This window comes from Falco peregrinus, chromosome 1, assembly GCF_023634155.1.
Source record: "Falco peregrinus isolate bFalPer1 chromosome 1, bFalPer1.pri, whole genome shotgun sequence".
NCBI classification, from domain to species: Eukaryota; Metazoa; Chordata; class Aves; order Falconiformes; family Falconidae; genus Falco; species Falco peregrinus.
Window position 1 is genome coordinate 54,323,425 of NC_073721.1, and position 17,282 is coordinate 54,340,706.

A 17,282-nucleotide genomic window follows, 5' to 3' on the forward strand; every position below is an offset into this window, starting at 1 on the left:
GTTGGAAATGCATCAAAGTACAGTCCTTCTGTCTGACTTTTTTGTCTCTTAGCTACTGTAGGTATGCCACGGTTTAATTTTAGTGCTTCCTGTGAGACATTGTGCGCTTCTGGATTCATACCATTACAAAAATGAAAAAGAAGTTGCATTTTGGAGAAACACAATATAGCAGCCACCATGGATAGATTGCCTGATTTATTTGCTAAGATCTTGTTTAACAAGGTGTTAGTCTGATATTTCCTTTCTCTCAGTGGAGATAAGTAGAGTTTGGCTTTTATGGGAGGAGCGAGGTGCTGGCCCAGGCTGCCCAGAGCAGCTGTGGTTGCCCCATCCCTGGCAGTGCCCAGGGCCAGGCTGGACGGGGCTTTGGGCAGCGTGGGCTAGTGGGTGGTGTCCCTGCCTGTGGCAGGGGCGGCTGGAACTAGATTGTCTTTAAGGTCTCTTCCAACCCATACCATTCTATGATTAACTGATGTGTGCTTCAACAAAGTTTGTAGAAGCTTATATATTTTTGAGACTTCTGCTCTCTGTGTCTTCTGCTTCCCTCTTAGTGAATCCCTCTTTTCTGATGCTTCAGTGATAGGCTTTAAGAAACTATGTGATCGACTAAGCTTTTTTTTTGTAGGCAGGCAGTCTGAAATCTTGTCCTAGAATCCGTGCTACCCAAACGGCAAAAATATTTGACTGTCTTTAAATGTGACTGTTGCCTGTGATTGAACAGTTCTGCCTTGCTAGTTAATGTGAATGAGTTTTTTTAATATTTTTATTCTGTTGGGCTTCTCATCTAACTCAATAATTTTATCTTTCAGTACCAAGATAAAGAGGAAGTTGTTTTATGGATGAATACAGTAGGACCCTACCACAATCGCCAAGAAACATACAAATACTTCTCTCTTCCTTTTTGTGTGGGATCAAAAAAAAGCATCAGCCATTACCATGAAACCCTAGGAGAAGCACTTCAAGGAGTTGAATTGGAATTCAGTGGTCTTGACATCAAATTTAAAGGTAAGCAATTGAAAGTGCATTTAGTCACTTAAAATAACCTATGAACTCTTAATGCTTTATTTTTAACTAGAGGAACTGAAAGTTTGCCTCTGCTAGTGACTGAGTGTATTTCATATTGTTGCTTGAAATGCCCTGCAAGGTTGTCTACTACCATTGGTTTTTCGGTTTGCAGTAAAGTTTTCATTTTTGTGCCCTTTAAGAAAGATGCTTGCAGCAGATACATGCTTCTGAAGTAACTGATTGCATTTCATAAAGTAAAACTAAGCTTTCTGCATATGAATGATTAAAAGTTTATTTACTGGAATTAAGATTCTGGAATTACCAGTTATGAAGATGTAATTTTTTTCATATGGTGTTGAATACCTTTAAACACAAGGGTTCTTGCTCAAAGTCCTACCTTAACACAAAGTTAATTTTATTGTATCCTTCTGGTTACTGTCTAGTTTAAAATACCTTTGACAAATACCTTTGTATTATTGGCTCTAATTCATCATATGCTGGTCAGGATGGAGCTAGTCTGGTTTTTTGTCTGTTGCTTCCTGCCCTCTCCCTTTTTCCATGCTGTTCCAGAGATGACGTTTAACTTCTTTTGCAAATACATTTCTTGTGTTAGGGGCTGCGTCTTCTGTTGCAAAATTTCTGTGTGTGTTCTTTGGTACCCTCAGTACTTCCAGGTATCTGTAGCTGGTAGTTGCACAGCTTTAAATAACAACAGATTCTTTTTGTCTATATTGATTTGTAACATTGATATATTCCAGTTTAGATTTCTGTGTATATGTATCTTTTGCCCCTAGAGGGTTATGCTTCATTGCATCACCAGTGCTTAACTGGATCTCTTAGGATCTCCTGTCAGAGCATTTGCAATCAGATGAGACTTAGTTTCCATAGGTTACAAAAGTTTTGTCCAGAATTGGTCTTCTGCAAAATTAAAGAGACTTGATGGTTTTGTTACAATTAGGATAAGTGGAATAAAAGATTAGAAGGTTGTTAAAACCATAGATTCTTGATAAATTTCTAGGTTGCATAGAGGATAGCATCTCTGCATTAAAGGAATTTGGAGTTGAATCTTTCCTTTTAAGAAAGGAACTGTACCTGCACAAACAGTGGAAAACCGTCCTACTGCTGGTTTGCAAGACTTACAGCCTGCTGAAAATTTTACTCGGTATGAGAGAAATAGTTTTCCTGTCAAACCACGTAGAATACACTTAAAAATGCAAAATGGAAAGAACAGAGAAGGCAACTGGCAGCAGTTCAGCATGGCTGTGAAGATTAAATAAAACTTCTATTGTCAGAATACAATAAATATTTGTTTTTACAGCCAGTTATGTGTGTAATTTTTACTTTCTTTAATTGCCTTATCTTTACAAAGAGATTATATTATTCCAGTGACAAGTGTACTCTCTAGATGCAGCACCAAATTGAAAAGACTGGAAGGTTAGTGAGTTAATGTTTAATGTTCTGAAATGACCTATTCCCAGATTTATTTTCTGAAGATTATCTGTCATTAATTTATTCCCCTATCATATCAATTTTTTGCTAGATCAAGTCTTTTGTGAGTGGGAGTACTGAGCAGGCTGTGCTGTTCCATAGCTCACTTCTCAGCATTTCCATCCTGGACCTGCCCTTTTCCTTACTCATGTGGAGGTTGTAACTTAGTAACCTGTTTTTAAGTGGAAGTGTTGAGATGCTATCAAGGGAAGGAAAGTAACTGGCTTAAGGTCAGAAACTGGCTGGAATGCTTGAAAACCTTTTCTTCTGTAGTGATCAAAAAAAGCTAGAACCTCTGTTGTACCAGAAGTACATGCAGTAGTCAGGCTGCTTTAGATTTGTAAAGCATGTTCATCTTCTTTTTCCTGAAATGACAGATAAGATAGATGAAACTTTTAGTGTACTTTTTGTCTCCTTTTGTGACCGCCATGTAGTCTGTAGTCAGATGTGGTTTAGCTTTCCAGAGTATTTTCTGCCATTTCTGAGGGAAATACACAGAAGCAGAGCATTGGATAAAAGCCACTCTTCTGTGAATATGCTCTCAAATATTTCTGTAAAATGTTCTAATAATTAAGAACTTAATGAGTTTCTGTTTTGGTAATTCTTTAATCCAACACTTAGAAAAAAAGCTTTAAACAAAAATAAGTACGACTTGGGTAATATTGAACCTCCAGATCCTCAATACGTAGAAACTGATACCGTTCCTATTTGGTTAAGTGAAATCTTTTGGAATTCAGAACTGCAGGGAGCCCAGATCATCCTGGACTAACATCCTGGACTAGACTTCAGGATGGCAGAAAAGGTTTTTTTTATCTTGTAATTGTTTTGGTTTTTATCGTTTCTCTGCCATGTTAGTTTATCTGTTGTCTTCTGTAGCTCTTTACAAGAGGTAAATCTGTTTTCCTTAAGTCTCATTTTGCTTTCAGGTTAGGAGTTTCAAGATTCTGATTCACAACTCATTGTGCTGATGTTTTGACATGGAAAGCTTTAGATTTTGTCCATTACAAGTATTATTTATTGTGAAAAATTGAGTACAAATTCTTTAGGGTTTAAGGTCTGGTCTTCCACTCATACTAATTTTTTTCAGTTTTTGCACCTCTAATTGCTTTACCAGTGCACTACAAGTATGTAGTTGCTACATTAGGGTCTGTTCTTCCAGATAGACTGGGCATTATGTCTTTCAAAAGAGGCTTTGAATGAGTATGGAAGAGCAGAGATTTCAAAAAGAATCGGGTGTTTATGGCTTGCCAGTGTAAGTGATTGATGTGCTGGTACGTTTCCCAGCAGGTGGGGCAGTCCTCTTCATCCATGTCCTTTGTTGCTTTTTAAAAATGTATTTTTTATTATTACTAGCACATTGGCTTTCTGTGCAGATTGACATTCTGTATTGGACCTGCAGTGAATTCAACTCCTAACCAAAGTGGCTGCAGGTCAGATGTTTTCTATAAAGCAGATGGTACACGGTAGCTGGTTGCTGACTTAAGTACGTGTACGTGATCTGGGAAGCTGTCCATGTGCATTTCTAGTTTTTTCTCTTACAATCTGTGTCGTCTACATAAAAGATGAAGCCAATAATCTCTTTGCTGTTAGCTGGCATGCAGCAGCTTCTGTATCAGGAGGTGCTTTAATACTTGTAGCAGTGATCCATGAAGCGAAATCTGAATGGGAGTCAACTCATATACTTTATTCCAAACTTCAGAGTAACAAGTATAAATTAGTTGTAGCACTAGTTATTAATACTTACTTAATATAAAATTATGTAAAATTAGTTGAAACCCTGATCTCCTTGATATACAGGTTTTTAAAGTGAAAAAACAGAGCAAAGGATTGCTATCTGAGATTCATTTTTTACAGGCTTAAAAACTGTCGTAACACCACTATAATTTATATCCAATGCATGTAGGAAAATCCAAATGTCATAGACCATCTCTTTAAAATTTAGCATTTGCATAAAGAATTCTGTTCCAGTTTGGTTGTTGAAATGTGATGTTAGCTCAGTTTTCTGGTGACTTGTAATAGCAGATCTTGTTCTTGGCTGAAGTTGTGTTCACTTTTTTAAGAAAAATAATAGTAGCTGGATTATATCAATGAAATAATTTTCTTTTTAATGGATAAATTTTATCTCATTGTGATTGATCCATCTACCTCTGCACCAGTGGTCCAGACATTGCTGCAAGGCAACTGAAACAGAGTTGCTGGTGATCTGTGGTTTTGGATTTTTTTCTTAAGAAGTAGAAGCTTATGTTTTGGCACCAGTAGATTCATATGTACTTAAGGAAAAGGTATGGCTTCAAGGAGTGTTCAGTATCTTTAACATTTAAAGCTGAAATAATTAAGAACAGCTCAGGTACCTTTCAGTAATCATTTAGATGCTTGAATGTGCATTTAAACACCTAACCATAGGCACCTGCTTTTCAAAATGTTGGCACAACTGTCTGAAAGACTTGTACAGATATTCTTCATGAATATTGCATTGGATCTCAGTTCTGAGTTAACAGGTAATCAAGTTTTTCCTCATGTGTGTTTGGGACTATGGCAAGACTAACAATTTGCAGGTATTTTTCCACTTTAAATGAGTATCATAAGAGTTCACAAAAATGAATTAGATTTGGATTTTATACTGTTAGATTTTTGTCCTCTGGAGTAAGTAAAGGGGAGTTAGAATTGTTCTAATAAATTAGCTTCTGCAGTATAAAACAGTTCTCGGCATAGTTTGACTGGACAGCAGTAGCAGGTAAGTGTGAAACAGTGTTGTTCGTCATATTCAAAGAATTACTTAGGCTGCAGCTGTCAGTAACTGAAGTACCGTAGACTGCATAAGTAGAACTGTCAGTTGAATCAGCAGACCTTGCCTGAGTTTTTGCGATGGAATAGGAAAGTTATGGCTCTGCAGAAATGTATTTCTGAGAATGGAGGCTTGCACGTGAATATTTGTAGTGGTGACTGGTGGGCCAAATCTACAGTGTATTGAAGGATTCATGAAGTAGTGTTTCTTTTGGTATTTAAAAATGTGTCACGTGAAGGATGCTTGCAACCATACAGAATAGCTGGATTTCCCTTCTGTTATAAGTAGGAACAATATTGTTCTTATTGCAGCTCTTAAATCTGTATGAACATCTTTGTGAAGTAATGCATTGTTAACATATGCTTCCATTGTTATATAACTAAGTTTTCAGTTTGCTTAATTTCTTGCCAAGCTAAATCTAGACTAATAATGCTTTTTATGTAATATGTGCAGTTGTTCGTTCAAGTACTTGAATTGACACCCTCTGCGTTACACCTGAGAGTGAATTATGAAATATATTGAACATTGGGATCATAGCAACTTCAATTAGGAAATTAATTTTTTACATTGCTATACAATATCAGTTAGAGGAGATAAATTTGAAGGGGAAAAGGGGTTTTAACGTACCTGAATTTTGCACTTAATTAGAAATTTTATTAAATGACCATATTTCTAAATGAGAACTCCTTGCCCAAGATTTCCCTCTGCAACACCTCTAGAAAATACGACAGCCATTCAGGACTATGTTCAGTACTGGGAGATGGTCAGGTACAATGAGGTTTTGTATGGTTTATGTGTTTGCAGAAAACCCAGTTGATCTGACTGTTCACAGGAAATTTGAAATCTGGCATAAATGCACCTGCTTTTGTAATGAGTCTTGCTTTCATGCTTTTAAAATTTGCTTAATGTGCTATTGACATTGCTGAAGCTGTATTACATAGCAGATGTTACCTCTTTGACATCCCTGATGTAGACACAACACAACACATACTTCTAACTTCACACTCCTTTTGGATGCACACACAACCATAATTTGGATAAGAGCTATCTAACACAGGTAAAGCTTTAGATCTGGTAAAGCTGTAATGAAGTAGACTTCAGCTTCACTGAATGCTTTTGTAAGCGACTTTAATCATTTAACACGGTGGATTTATGCTTAACCATCTAATCCTGTCCTGTAACTAAATGACAGCTTCAGTGTTCTCAGTGGTTGGAGAAAGGAGCGCTTGTCATTCCTCTTGCCTTCATTCAGTTGTTTAGGGGGAGGAGGGAACGGTACTGCGTAGTGTAGCTGAGGGTGAAATCATATACCATACGTGAAGTCATGCCTGCATTTTGCAAGAATTGAATGAGGTTGTTTCTAATGTTTGTTCTGGGGTTTTGTGTATGTGCACTGGAGTAACTCATAATGTAGTTGATCTGCAGTTGATTGTAGTGAGTGATGTCTTCTGGTATTCTGAACACTGGGAGTGAAATCCATAAAAATGGATGAAGAGTTTTTTGGTGGCATGTGGCTATCTGCTGCCTGGTTAGATGCCAGTGCAGTCATTTTGCTTCAAATGGTATTTCAAAGTCTTTTGTTTGTTGTTGTTTTGGTTTTGGTAGTTTGGGTTGGTTGTTTGGTTTGGTTGGTTTTACAGCAGCAAAACCCACTGTTTACATCATAGAGTATTAGGTGCAGAATGGCTTGTTTCAGTTAGTGTGGAAAAAAAAAATAAATAAAAAATTGGCAAATTCCAGGAGTCTGAAAGCCCATGGAGTAATTTGGTATTAGATTACAATCTATTACTGAATTTGTCTTGGTTAATATCTGCAAACAAAGGCTTCTGTATTCAGGCTACAAAATGGGAAAGGTCTCTAAAAAGAGCGCTTGTAGTTCACGTGACTTTTATTTTGCTAGTAGCACTTGCTCCTGTCCCCATGCTGTCCTTCAGCTGTGCGGGTGCCGCTGGGTGTGCGGGTGAACCAGTCTGGGGAGAGCCACCTGCAACCACGTAGTGCTTCATTTCACGGCCCCCACCAGTCTCTCTTTTACCCTTACTGTAAATCACAGTATATTTTCATTTGACCTCTCTGTTGAGCTTTGTTGTGTTAACTTTGTGAGTTAAAAAAATTAACATTAGTGTTAATCTTTTATTTGAGTACAGCATGAAACTGCTAGAGAGTGACAATAAAGTATTTTGGAAAGATTTCATCCCTACTTAGCAACAAATCAAGAAGACAGGGTTTCTGATTTTTTTTTCTTTTAAATAATGTTAAGATGACTCCAAAAAATATGTTTAAAAGTGCTGAACAGAGGCTTTTTTTTTTTTTTTAATCAACAGTCCTAAACATATAGGATCCAGCTCAGTAGAGGCATAAATGCAAAGTGAGGCCTGGATTTGTATGTGTGTGTTTCAGCTGTGGTGCCTTAATGGCTTCCCTCTCCTGAATGTCCCAGTATGGGTCCTGAACATAGAATCCATGGTCTAAAAGTCTTCTTGGGGACACTTGTTGACATGAGTGGTTTTGTGACACACTTTTTTTCCCAAGTGAAAGTTTTATTGCCTAGTAAGGCAGTCTGAAAAATGTGTTTTATCAGTAAAAAAATGAAGTTTAGAGTGCACTTGTTAGGTCTTGGAAGAAACAAATAGAAAATACTGAAGTTTTCATAAGAAAGAGGAGAAAGAGACGGATTCACTCCAGAATAGCCAGGGGCACCGTCTTCTCCAGGGCTGCAGGAAATCACTACAACTATGCAAGACTGCTCGTGGCTGGTTTCTTGCTGTCTTGCTTCACCGGGCTGTGCTTCAGTTTTCCTGACCAGACAAACTGTGCATATTTCCATTTTGACAGATTGTTTTATCAGAGAAATAATGGTTTGTGTTGGAAATAGTCTACTTGCTGGTGCTTTTTGTGTGCAGGTGATTTTATTTTCTAATAAAGCTTTATATTGCGGTTAGTGTGTAGGAGAAAGTAAGCTGAATTTAGATGCAGATTAGAGCTGTTCCTGGGGCACAGATTAATTTTATCTGCTAGAAATGGGTCCTCGATTTCAGAGATGACAAAAAGAGGAAAGAGGGGGAGCTAGAATGATTTATGTTCGCTTTGCTTCACTATTTGCAGAGTCGAAAATATTTACTAAGTAGTGGATGGAGGATTTTTGTCTCTAAATCTGTTGCTGCCTGAATTCTTGTACATATGAGCCCTTTTGTCTTTTTTCACTTGAAAAGGAAACGTTAGGGGAGGAAATTGGGATGTGAAAGAATGGCTGCTAACTACATTACTTGTGGATTGTAGATGGGGGAAAAACAGCTTTCTGGCTCAAAGGTGAATTTATTTTATTTCCAAATGTAGCCTCTTGTGTATTCTTTATGTTACTCCTGGTTTTATCTTCTGCCCGTCTTTTTTTCTGCCTTTACCCCAATTGCTTTGTTTCTTCATTATGGTAGTTTCTTGAAAATTGCTGAGAACTTTAAAAGATTTTAGTTTTTGCAAACAGTATCCCTAGTCAGTGAGCCCGATTATACTAAAATGTAGAGAGAACAATTTCATACCCCTTGTTAGAGTAAAGAGGTCTCACAGTCTGTCCAGGTAAAACTGCCATCAGCTAACGGATCTTAATTTAGTGTGGGTGAAGTAGCAAAATGATATTTTGAAACCTTTCCTTATCCAGTCTGTGGGAAAGCTTCTGCATGTGGAAGGGCAGTATTACACACACAGTCATGCAGTTGCTTTAATCGTTCCTTTTTCAATGCTTTCTTTTGTTACCTACTTGAGGGTAGCCAAGAGGGGTTAAAGACTCCAGCAGTGTCCATTGCTCCATTTGCTTGGTTTGCCTTTGCTTGGAGCCAGCTTGTTAATTGTTAAGTGCTTTAATTTTTTGCAGATGATGTAATGCAGACTACTTACTGTGAAATTGACCTGGACAAAGGAAGAAGAGATGCATTTGTGTACGCTATCAAAAATCACTATTGGTACCAGATGTATATTGATGACTTGCCAATATGGGGTAAGTGATATTATGCATAAAAAACTTGATTACAACTACAGGAGTTCTGTGCTAGTGGGTGCCATGAAGACAGTAAATGACTAAGCTTCGTTATTGGAATTTCACAAGTATGTAGAATTTATGTAATCAAATAATACAAATAAGTTGAAGAATTATTACATTGGAAGAAGAGTAATATGGCTTGTACTAGTGAATTACAAAAATCAGTGAAAAGCTGTTTTGTTTCTCAAGCAATGATTTAATAATACCAAGTTACTGGGATTGAATTCTCTTAAATGTTTGATTGAGTGGTAATTAGATAGGTATGATATAAGGTCTGTGTTAATGTGTTCATGAATAACAGCTGTCATAAAATTCTTCAAATATCTAAACTATATTTTGCTAGTTTTTTTGTGTTTATTACTAATGCAAGCGCTGTTTGATTTACTTTTACGGTAATTTAGTGGCTTTTAACAGTTTTGCATGTGCAGTCAGTGATTATGTGAAGGTTTATTTTACTTGTGCTTATACAGTTCTTAAATGTTCTTGCTGAGTATTATTAATCTGGGCTTAGGAGTGCTTGTGTCTTGAACAAAAAAATTATGTGTCCTTATTGCCGTTGTCTCCTAAGCTCTCTGGTTTTTGTTACTCCCTTGTAAACTGTGATCACATACCTAGCAAAGAGTGCTCTGCAGATTGTGCTTTGCACTGATATAGCAATCAACCAAACTCCCCAAGCACTAACCTCCCTGTTGTAGATATAAACTGAAGGGAAATGAAAAGCACCACAGAACGCTTTAAGGTAAGGTCTTTGTTGCCTGTGTTCCATGAAAGAGGTAAAATTGCCCAAAATAAACAAAATCCCACACCACCTACAAACACACAGTTCAAGCCACATGACAAAAGTCTTTTGATAGGTAGTATGCTGAATAATGCTACCCATCATTCATTCATTCTGACAGAGGGTGATTTTTTTGCTCACTCTTATAATTCTAATTGATTTTATAAAGTAGCTATCTAATAAACATGGGTCCCAGCCAGAAATGCCGGTACTTTATATATTTATTTATGTATCTATTACTTATCTGTTAGTCAAAAAGGTTCTAGTTTTTTTAAAATGTATCTGTTTTTAAGAGATAACATTATAATGCCTGACAGGAGTACTCCTATATTGTATTCATTCTTTCCAGCAGATTAGCTTAGCATGTGTTACAGCTCTGTGGCAGGGCTTGCAGTAGACCCTAATTAATGTGTGTGGCCTGTACTATACTTCTTGTGCAATTTGCTTTTCAAAAGCATGCATGAGTGACAGTTGTTGCTATAATATTTTTTTTTATGCTTTTGGCCCTTCAGCAAAAGATGAGTGAATGGTTTTCCTACACTAGTGACAGCTGTGTAGGCTTTAGACTGCCCAAGGGTGATGGATGCTAAGCTGGCTTCTTTGGAGTCCTGTGTGGCTAGCAAATCTTGGGACTTTCTCTTCTAGAACTCATTTTTCTGATCTTAATTGAGAACATTTTTTTTTCTCCTCAAATATCAAAGAACAGATATACTTACTAAATCTTCTACACACTGACTACATTTTATGCTCTCAGCTGAAAAATCTGTTTTACTGTGATTCCAGTGTTTTTAATGTTCTTCAGTAATATGCTTTATATGCACAAGAAGTCATTCCTAATGCTACAGCTAATGAACATGTAGAATCTAGGTATTATCTTCATATGATATTAAGAAGCTGGTTTTGATAGTTGTTTGGAACCAGGACTGCAAGTGGTAATACTTAATAGATGAGTGCAGCATCATAATTACTGGTAATATTATGCAAGGGTACAGTCTGACATCAGGTGTGAAAGCAAGTGGTCTGTGTCTCCCGGGGGCCAGGTAAAACTAGCAGGACCACAGATTGGTCAATCAGTATTAGCCTGGTTTTATTCCAAAAAATTAAGCAGTTCTTGTTGGGGGGCTGAGAAAAGAGTGAATCCATCTGAACTGGTTAGAAGTGTTTCCCTGCAAGTCTTTCTGACCTTTGTGTTCCAAGTACAGTTTAGAAAAGTGAATAATAGCTTATCTGCATGAATTCTGGTTTTGCTGGGTCTCTGTTAAACTATAGGAATATTGCAGGCTCTGAGTGCTGCCTCAAACTTAAAGCTCCGAGATTTACTGCTCACTGAACAGTTTTTATTATAAAGATTTCTGTTATGAATGTGGCATGAGTGATACCGTACACATGGCTCCTCCAGCTTATTGTTGACTCTGTTGTATAGATTTTTGCCTAGTACCACATGTGGTGGCAGAGATACTAAGAAAACTAGTATCTTTTGCTTGATTGAGTGTCATTACATAGCTGTTAATTTCAGTAACTGTGATGAAAAACATTAGGACTGGTTAAAATACATGGCAGTAAGAACTTTAGTAATTATGATGGCATCTCTGACATACTCTGATTACTGAGGAGTTTTTTTTGTTTTATTCAGGTAGCGTCCAGAACTGGTTACCCTCAGCTTGCATTAAAAATATCTTGTGCTGAAATGGCTTTTTTGTTGCTATGTGAAGGCTGTCATGGTGATCCACTTCAACTGGGTTGCCTTTCCTGATAACGCTGCTAGCCAGCATGTATTTTATGTACTGTATCACCCAGTCCACTATTTTTTTTATTGTTGATTTGTGTCTTGTAGCCAGATTAAACCAAAATTTTGTTCCCTAAATATAAGTGGGTAGAGTCCTTTTTTTTGTGCTACCAAAACAAGTTAAGTAGTCTGAAGAGTTTAAAGGAAAAGGATTCGGATGGTGTCAATATTTGCTGAGAACTCTAGGCAACTTCTGTTTAATTCTGTTCTTAAAGCAGACCACTCACTTCTCTGGGCTCATCCAGATGGATATGTGGCACTCCTGCTGTCTCCTGGCAAACTTTAGTTAAGTTCATGTCTATGTTCTTCATGGTTTTCCACCTTGGTAAGGCTTACTGATGTCAAAGTCATACACACAACCATTAATATTTGCAACTCTCCTTAGGAAGCCCTCAAAATATCCAGTAAGAAGTAATCTAGTTTCAGAAAAGGCTAGGCATAAAATAACTTTTCTTAACTGCTGATAACTAAGGATAATGACTTCACACTGCTGTTTGAGGGCTTTGGAAGGTGTACACTTTTATTTTCTGACCTGAAAAAGGCAACCAGGTTTTTTTAAGGGCATTCAGATAAAATGATTCCGTCTTCTATTTTTCCCTGAATTGCCATCCCACAGCGGAGGGGCTAGGTTTGACTGTTTCAGGACATCTCCCTAAGTATATGGAGCACCACTAGTGCACTCCTTCAGGTAGTGATGATCAGGATGTCCTTTAGGTAGTTTAGAGGTCTGTATTGTGATGGTTTTGAGTAGTACCATGGGAACAGATGGTATGCCAGGTGCTAGGCTGTATGGCATAGGCACAAACTGGCACCAGTTTCATGTGGATGGCATATACAAGGCAATCCAGACAGATGAGCGTGAGTAAGAAACGTGACAGAAATATACCACCTTGAAAATTGAAAGCACAGGTAGTGCACAAGTTCCATTCCTTCATGTACCTGCTGCTTCATGATAACCTGTTCCATATCCTTCACCTACTTGTTCTTCCCCCCACCCACCCCACCTTTTGTGTCTTGAGTGGTGCTTTTATTGTGGCTTTCCATCTTGTATGTGATCTTTGGTCGGATGCTTTTGACATTAAAGGTCATGCTTATAACCTGTGAGCTTGGTGACTCCTAGACTTGCCTTTTTCTCCACCTCACCCCCCCACCCCACCCCCCCCCCCGCCAGCGGAGTACATTCTCTTGAATTTTTCTGTAGTACATCAGACATTTTGCAGTAATTTATTGAAAGGTAAGAACTTAATCATGGCTAGTGTTGAGTTCAATTGAGTTCTGATGCTCCAGGAGCATCTGAGCAGCTTTCCATATGGGAGGTAATAAAAATCTCCAAGTAAATTATAACTTTCTGAATTTTTCAGTGAAAGTAACAAAGAGAGTAGTCAAAACTGTAATTCTTGGCCAACATTGGAAGCTTGTGTGCACATGAGAGCAAGAAGTATGTGTTGGGGAGTCAAATAATGAGAAATACAGAATGAAAGTAAAGTTTTTAAGAAGAAGAAAAGTTAATGAAGGGATAGATGGGAGATGGGGAAATACAGAGGTCTTAGCTAAGTTCTGTTCATGGAAATTAAATCTGTATTCAGTTAGTTATTTATCTGGTAAGAATTCCAAATAAAACTAGAGGAACTGTTGTGTCTTCTGTTTCTTCTGTAGTGTTTGTAGCTGCATGCTTTTTTCTTCTAATGCCATTACAAAATGCTTCTTGCATTATACCTGTGGATTGAAGATGTAATCCAGGTATTAGAGTTGAAAAGAAGAGCATAAGGTCTTCTGTGTTCTCTTTACTGTAGTTATGTTGCTTTATTAGCTGGCAAAACTTTTGTAATACATATTTCAAAAAAAGTAATTACAGACTATTTGAAAAGCATACCTGTAATAGACGCTTACACTTGTTTCCTATGCAGGTATTGTTGGAGAAGCAGATGAAAATGGAGAAGATTATTACCTTTGGACTTACAAAAAACTTGAAATCGGTTACAATGGAAATAGAATTGTAGATGTCAATCTGACCAGTGAAGGAAAGGTGAAACTGGTACCAAACACAAAAATCCAGATGTCATATTCAGTAAGTAATTTGGTGATGCATCTGTAATAAGAAATTCTACATGGTGCAGTAGCTCAAAGATAGGTACTTGTATACCTACAACTATATATTGATACATCAGGCTATATTAGAGGAAAGTGCATCTTCACTCCTTCCAGTATGGTTTTTTCCATTACTGAAAAACCTTGATAGGGTTATTAAGAATAAATGTAAAATGATGATTTTTGAAACACTTCAAACAAACTGAAGCTTCTGTAATCTGCAGAAAAGTGTGTTGTTGGGAAAGAAAGATGTCCCCAAAAGTATGGAGACTAGAAGTGTAGAGGACTCCCCAGTAGGTACGCATTTTTGTAACATTTAGAGCTCTGACATTTGCATCACAGATTTAAATGGGTTCTGAGCTAGGACCAAAATGCATTGTACTTTGCCTTCATACTTTGCAAGCAGTAGAAATTTGTCTTATTTATATAATATTAATAGTAAGGTTTTCTCTGAGGCCCTCTGCTGTTATATTGAAGTGCTATGCTAAAAGGTAATGAATAAACAAAATTTGCTGATCTGAGGTAACAAATCAAATTTTTCCATTTTCCTCCTTTTTTATTTGATGCTACTTAATTCTGTAATGGTTCACTTCTCACGTTCACCACATTTGTATACTGAAACTGGTTCTTCAGTGCTGGCTTTTCTACAGTGTGTTAACAGTAGGTGTCAGCATAAGAATATCCTCTGAAATAAAATCTTCTATTACGTTTGTCTTCGCCTGATGAAGTTGTATGGTTTGAAATGCAAGTAACTGTTTTTTATATGTGCTTTCTAGAACTGCATTTACACTATTCTCCCTATCTCTACTGCAAAATTGATCGTAGAAATTTTGAAATTTTCTACTTCATCAAATTCTGCCAGCATCGTGAAGTCCATTTGCTCTGTGAATTTTGAGGTAGACAGGACTATGTAGCTGCCAGTAATGACAGTACCATTAGATGTTCTCTTGAAATACTTCTTAGCGTACAAAGCTCAAGAGTTAACTATCCAATTCTGTTGGCACCACTGGGCAATTGCTGGGCTGGCACGTGTGTGGTGTTTAATTCACAGATTGTCTCTGGTGGTTTTATTATAAGCAGTGGTGGCTTCTTGGTGGCTGATGCTCTAATGAGAAGTGTGCCTAAAACAGTGTGGAAAGCTATTAATGCTTTGAGCTACTAATCTTGAAGAAGGTTGTAATTTGAACTGAAGAACATTAATATCATACCTCAAAGTGAGTAATACTTCAGTCTTGGGGCTTTTAATCTGTCTCGGGACTGTGGTGAGTGCTAGGCCTATAAGGGTATTAAATCTGCATTTATATGCTTTCTTCTATACTGAATAAGAGAACATATGTTGGAAAGGATAGTTCCTGATATATAGGTGTCATGTATTTTAAAAAGATATGCACAAGGGGGCTGCATTTATTTTAAGATCATTAAAAATCCTGATTATTTCCTGAACTTGGCATGCCTTTGAAAAAATTCAGTGGAGATTCGTGTTTTGTTTCTGAAATTACATTTAAAAATTAAAATGAAAACAATCTTGCAAAAATTCTGAAAAATACTTGGCACCATATATTCCATTAGTATAATTAAATCTTCCAAATTGAAAGCAGTCCTCTGTGCAGCTAGTGTAGTAACTGATAGCAGTAGTATGCAGTAACCCTGCAGTAGTGTGGCCATAAACACATACTTTTGCAGCAGGTTTCAGAGTTATTTTATTGGCAATTGAAGCGTCTAGATTGCAGAATGCTGTGGTCTTACAGATTTTAGGCTGCAGCTTTTAGCTTGTAGCTTTTAAAATTTTAATGTCTTTTAGAGTCCAGCTTGATCCCTTTTATCCAGTTCCCTTCCAGCCAGCTTGTATCTCAGTTTATGCCCTTTTCTTTCTTAATAGCATCTGTTTTAAATCTGCTCTTATATCTTCTTTTCCCTCACTTCTGCTAGACCACATCTTTTTTTCCTGGGCATTGTACTCAGAGAATTTAGGTACAGTTGATTTCACTTAATACAAGTCTCAGTGCATGGCAGCAAAACAGATCTCAGCTGCCATTCAGGGTGCAGAAGTAGAGGGGAGTGTCATCACTCAATGAACACTGATAACGTTTTCCACAAGCCTCTTTTCATGCAACACAGCGCATGGAAGTGTTGACAAAAGGGAGTGTGCTGTCAGAAAAGGAAAAAAAAAATCTTTAGAAAAATTCCACTGCTTTCTAGCATGTCATTCCTGAACATGTTTAAACACGCTTCTTTTCTTTAAACTTTGTTCTGAAATCTTGGGCAAATTTGGGAAGATTTTTCAAATGTATACCCCTGCAGGTATCTACCGTAGGGAAAAAAAGATCATCTTTGAACTATTTTTTGACAAACCTGAAAAATAGGGTCATTTGGATTTTGGTTTTTGCACCTTCAGTGAGTATCTTTTTGAGTTCCTTCTGTAATCAGGATAAAGGTTTGTTGTATTTGGCAACTATTTGCATCTTTGGTTAGCCTTGTGGAGACAGTGAGAGCTGAGGCAGCGTAAGGCTGGTTCTTCCTTCTTAAACATAAGGACAGGCAAGATTAGATCCATGAAGCAAGGTGGCTGATGTTCATTCTATGTCTGACCTGTAGATAACAGTCTTTGTAGAGATCAGTCCATTGTTTTTGCCAAAACCTAGGTTCATATTGAAGAAAACATCTGAAGTGGATGATTTTTAAAGTGTTCTGGGTTTCTGCATGTGACTATTAGCTGAACATATTATAATGAGCTTTTCAAGTGTACATTTTTCTCTCTTTAGGTGAAATGGAAGAAATCAGATGTGAAGTTTGAGGACCGATTTGACAAGTATCTTGACCCATCTTTCTTTCAGCACAGAGTATGTATTGTTCTAAGACAAATTTACAAAAAATTCCCTTCAAAATGATTGCTTTAGTTTGGAAGATGTCATGGAATTTTTGGATGACATCTTTGAATTTTTTGGATGTTCCAGGTGTTCTGGGACAATGAAACAGACAGGTCTACAACTGTTTCTAGAACAGACTGTTAGTTCTGTTGCTCTAATAGGATGGCTCCAGTTTTTTAGAGTGCTTCAGTAAATGTGCAGGCAAGCTTCAAGCCTGCAGCAAATACAACACAGTTCAAGAAAACATATTCCCATGATTGGAAGGGATAAGTTTCAGGGACACAACCATACGACTTGTAAGTTGAATAACTGCAGTTAGTCATATGTCCACTTTTTACTGAAGTAAATGCAAACCAAAAAGCATCAGCCTAAACCGGTTGGCAGTATTAGTTGTGATTGTTTAAACCTGTGGCTGTAATCTCCTTAAGGGTAGTATACTCAGCTATAGCACT

General features: G+C 37.3%; 1 protein-coding gene across 1 annotated transcript in view; it reads left to right on the forward strand.

Annotated features, from left to right (window-relative positions):
• The window catches only part of TM9SF3 (transmembrane 9 superfamily member 3), a 49,340-nt gene that overhangs the window by 8,899 nt on the left and 23,159 nt on the right, over positions 1-17,282 (forward strand). The window contains exons 2-5 of the mRNA XM_055812040.1: positions 810-1,005; positions 9,147-9,269; positions 13,783-13,943; positions 16,726-16,803. Coding sequence (XP_055668015.1) covers positions 810-1,005; positions 9,147-9,269; positions 13,783-13,943; positions 16,726-16,803 — 558 coding nt within the window. The remainder of the gene's footprint in view (positions 1-809; positions 1,006-9,146; positions 9,270-13,782; positions 13,944-16,725; positions 16,804-17,282) is intronic.